The sequence below is a fragment of the Propithecus coquereli genome, unplaced genomic scaffold, assembly GCF_000956105.1.
Source record: "Propithecus coquereli isolate 6110/MARCELLA unplaced genomic scaffold, Pcoq_1.0 Scaffold5, whole genome shotgun sequence".
In the NCBI taxonomy this organism is placed as follows: domain Eukaryota; kingdom Metazoa; phylum Chordata; class Mammalia; order Primates; family Indriidae; genus Propithecus; species Propithecus coquereli.
Window position 1 is genome coordinate 1153911 of NW_012150840.1, and position 1934 is coordinate 1155844.

General features: G+C 31.8%; 1 protein-coding gene across 1 annotated transcript in view; it reads left to right on the forward strand.

Moving 5' to 3' along the window:
* The window catches only part of LOC105819719 (leucine-rich repeat-containing protein 9), a 146682-nt gene that overhangs the window by 8096 nt on the left and 136652 nt on the right, over positions 1-1934 (forward strand). Inside the window, exons 2-3 of the mRNA XM_012656027.1 lie at positions 846-926; positions 1196-1414. Of these exons, the coding sequence (XP_012511481.1) occupies positions 879-926; positions 1196-1414 (267 nt within the window). The 5' untranslated portion in view covers positions 846-878. The remainder of the gene's footprint in view (positions 1-845; positions 927-1195; positions 1415-1934) is intronic.

Genomic DNA, 1934 nt, shown 5'->3' on the forward strand with positions numbered 1-1934 from the left:
TTATATATATTTCCATATTTTCTCCTGATGTCACATACACACACACACACACACATATATATATACATATATACATGTATATATAAATATTTGTGGAGGAGTTGTTATTATAAAAAGTGGGATTATAATATACACCATTTCTACATCTTGCTTTGTCATGCCATCACATTGAAACCAAGATTCCTATATTCTTTAGATAGAAGACGTCTGGAATACTATAATGAAAATATTAAAAATTATGAAAGTTTGGTTAAATTTCATTGAAGCTATTTAGGTATTAATTGGTTCATATCATCTAGAATGAAGAAGTTAGAGAATTCATTTTAATAAACATTAATTACTATGCCAAGTATATTGCTAAGCCCTGAGGACTCTTGTCTTTGATAAGTACACTTAGAGAACTGTGTTCAGTTTTGTACACCATAGTATAATTCAAAGGATAAACAAGAGCCTGTTCAAAGGAGAGAAACAGGAATATCTAGTGAGGGAACTAACACTTGAACTGGGAGTGAGGTAAGGTTCTAGATCAGAGATGACTATTTTCTTCAAGTATTGAAGGCTCATTATGTGGAAGAAAAATTATACTTGTTTTATTTGAACCAAAGAAGTAGAATGACAATAAAAGGGGAGAAGTTATGGAAAGATGGATTTAAATTGAGAATAAAAAATAACCTTCTAACAGGAAACTTTAGAGATGGGATGGAATCTCTTGGAGTTCAGATAGATATTTGGTTATATACTATATGAAGATTTCAAGCCACAAGTAGGTGGTTCCTTTAAGGTCCCTTTTATCTTGGAATGACATGACTCTAGTATTTATTTAAATTTTTCATTTTCCTTGACAGATATGATATTGTGACCATTGTTTTTAATGGAAAATGATTGAAAGTGAAAATCTAAACCAAGAAGAAATAATTAAAGAACTGGTGAGTCAAAGCCAAATTTTTTTCAACATTGGTGACAATATTAAATAGAACATTTTTATGCTCCTTTCTAAAGCTGGAAGTGTTATCTAGTGATTTCTTTTATCCTGTAACTTTTGAAAACAGAAAAATCACATATGTGGTACAGCTTTCTCTCTTGTGAGGGTACAAAAGTGGCATCATTTCAATTGACAGTTTATAATTTCTAATGGCAAAAGTCTTTTTGTATCATCTAAAATAAGTAATAACCCGATTTCTTTCTCTTAAAATAGTGTTTGTGCAATGGTTTATCTTACGAGATGGTTGTACAAGAAGGATCAAACACTTCAAAACTGGAGATGTTTTTCTCAGGGTATCCTCGTATAGTTGGATTGTCATTATTTCCTAACTTAATAAGTCTTACAATTGTTGCTCAAGATATAAAAGAAATTTCAGGGTTAAAGACTTGTTTACAACTTAAAGAACTTTGGATTGCTGAGTGCTGCATAGAGGTAAATCTAAACATATAACCTTATGTGGAGTATTTTATCCTGAAATCTTTGGTTTTGGAAAAATAATTTATTGAAATATATGTATAAGGTGTGGGTCAAAACATAAATGGACAAAAGATAGAAATTGATTTGTACAAAAGAAAGTCTAGAAATAAGGAATTAAAAACATATTCTACTTTTTGGTAAGCAAATCAAATCATAGCCAGTATTACTTAATAGTAACATTGACTTACTTAGACACGATCAGTTGTTCAAATTATAGAATCTACTTTGAAAAACAATATTGCAAAATGTATCAAGAGCCATACAAATGTATAGTACATACTTTTTTTTTTTTGGAGACAGAGTCTCACTCTGTTGCCCGGGCTAGAGTGCCGTGCGTCAGCCTAGCTCACAGCAACCTCAAACTCCTGGGCTCAAGTGATCCTCCTGCCTCAGCTTCCCAAGTTGCTGGGACTACAGGCACGTGCCACCATGCCCAGCCAATTTTTTCTATATATTTTTAGCTGTCAATTAATTT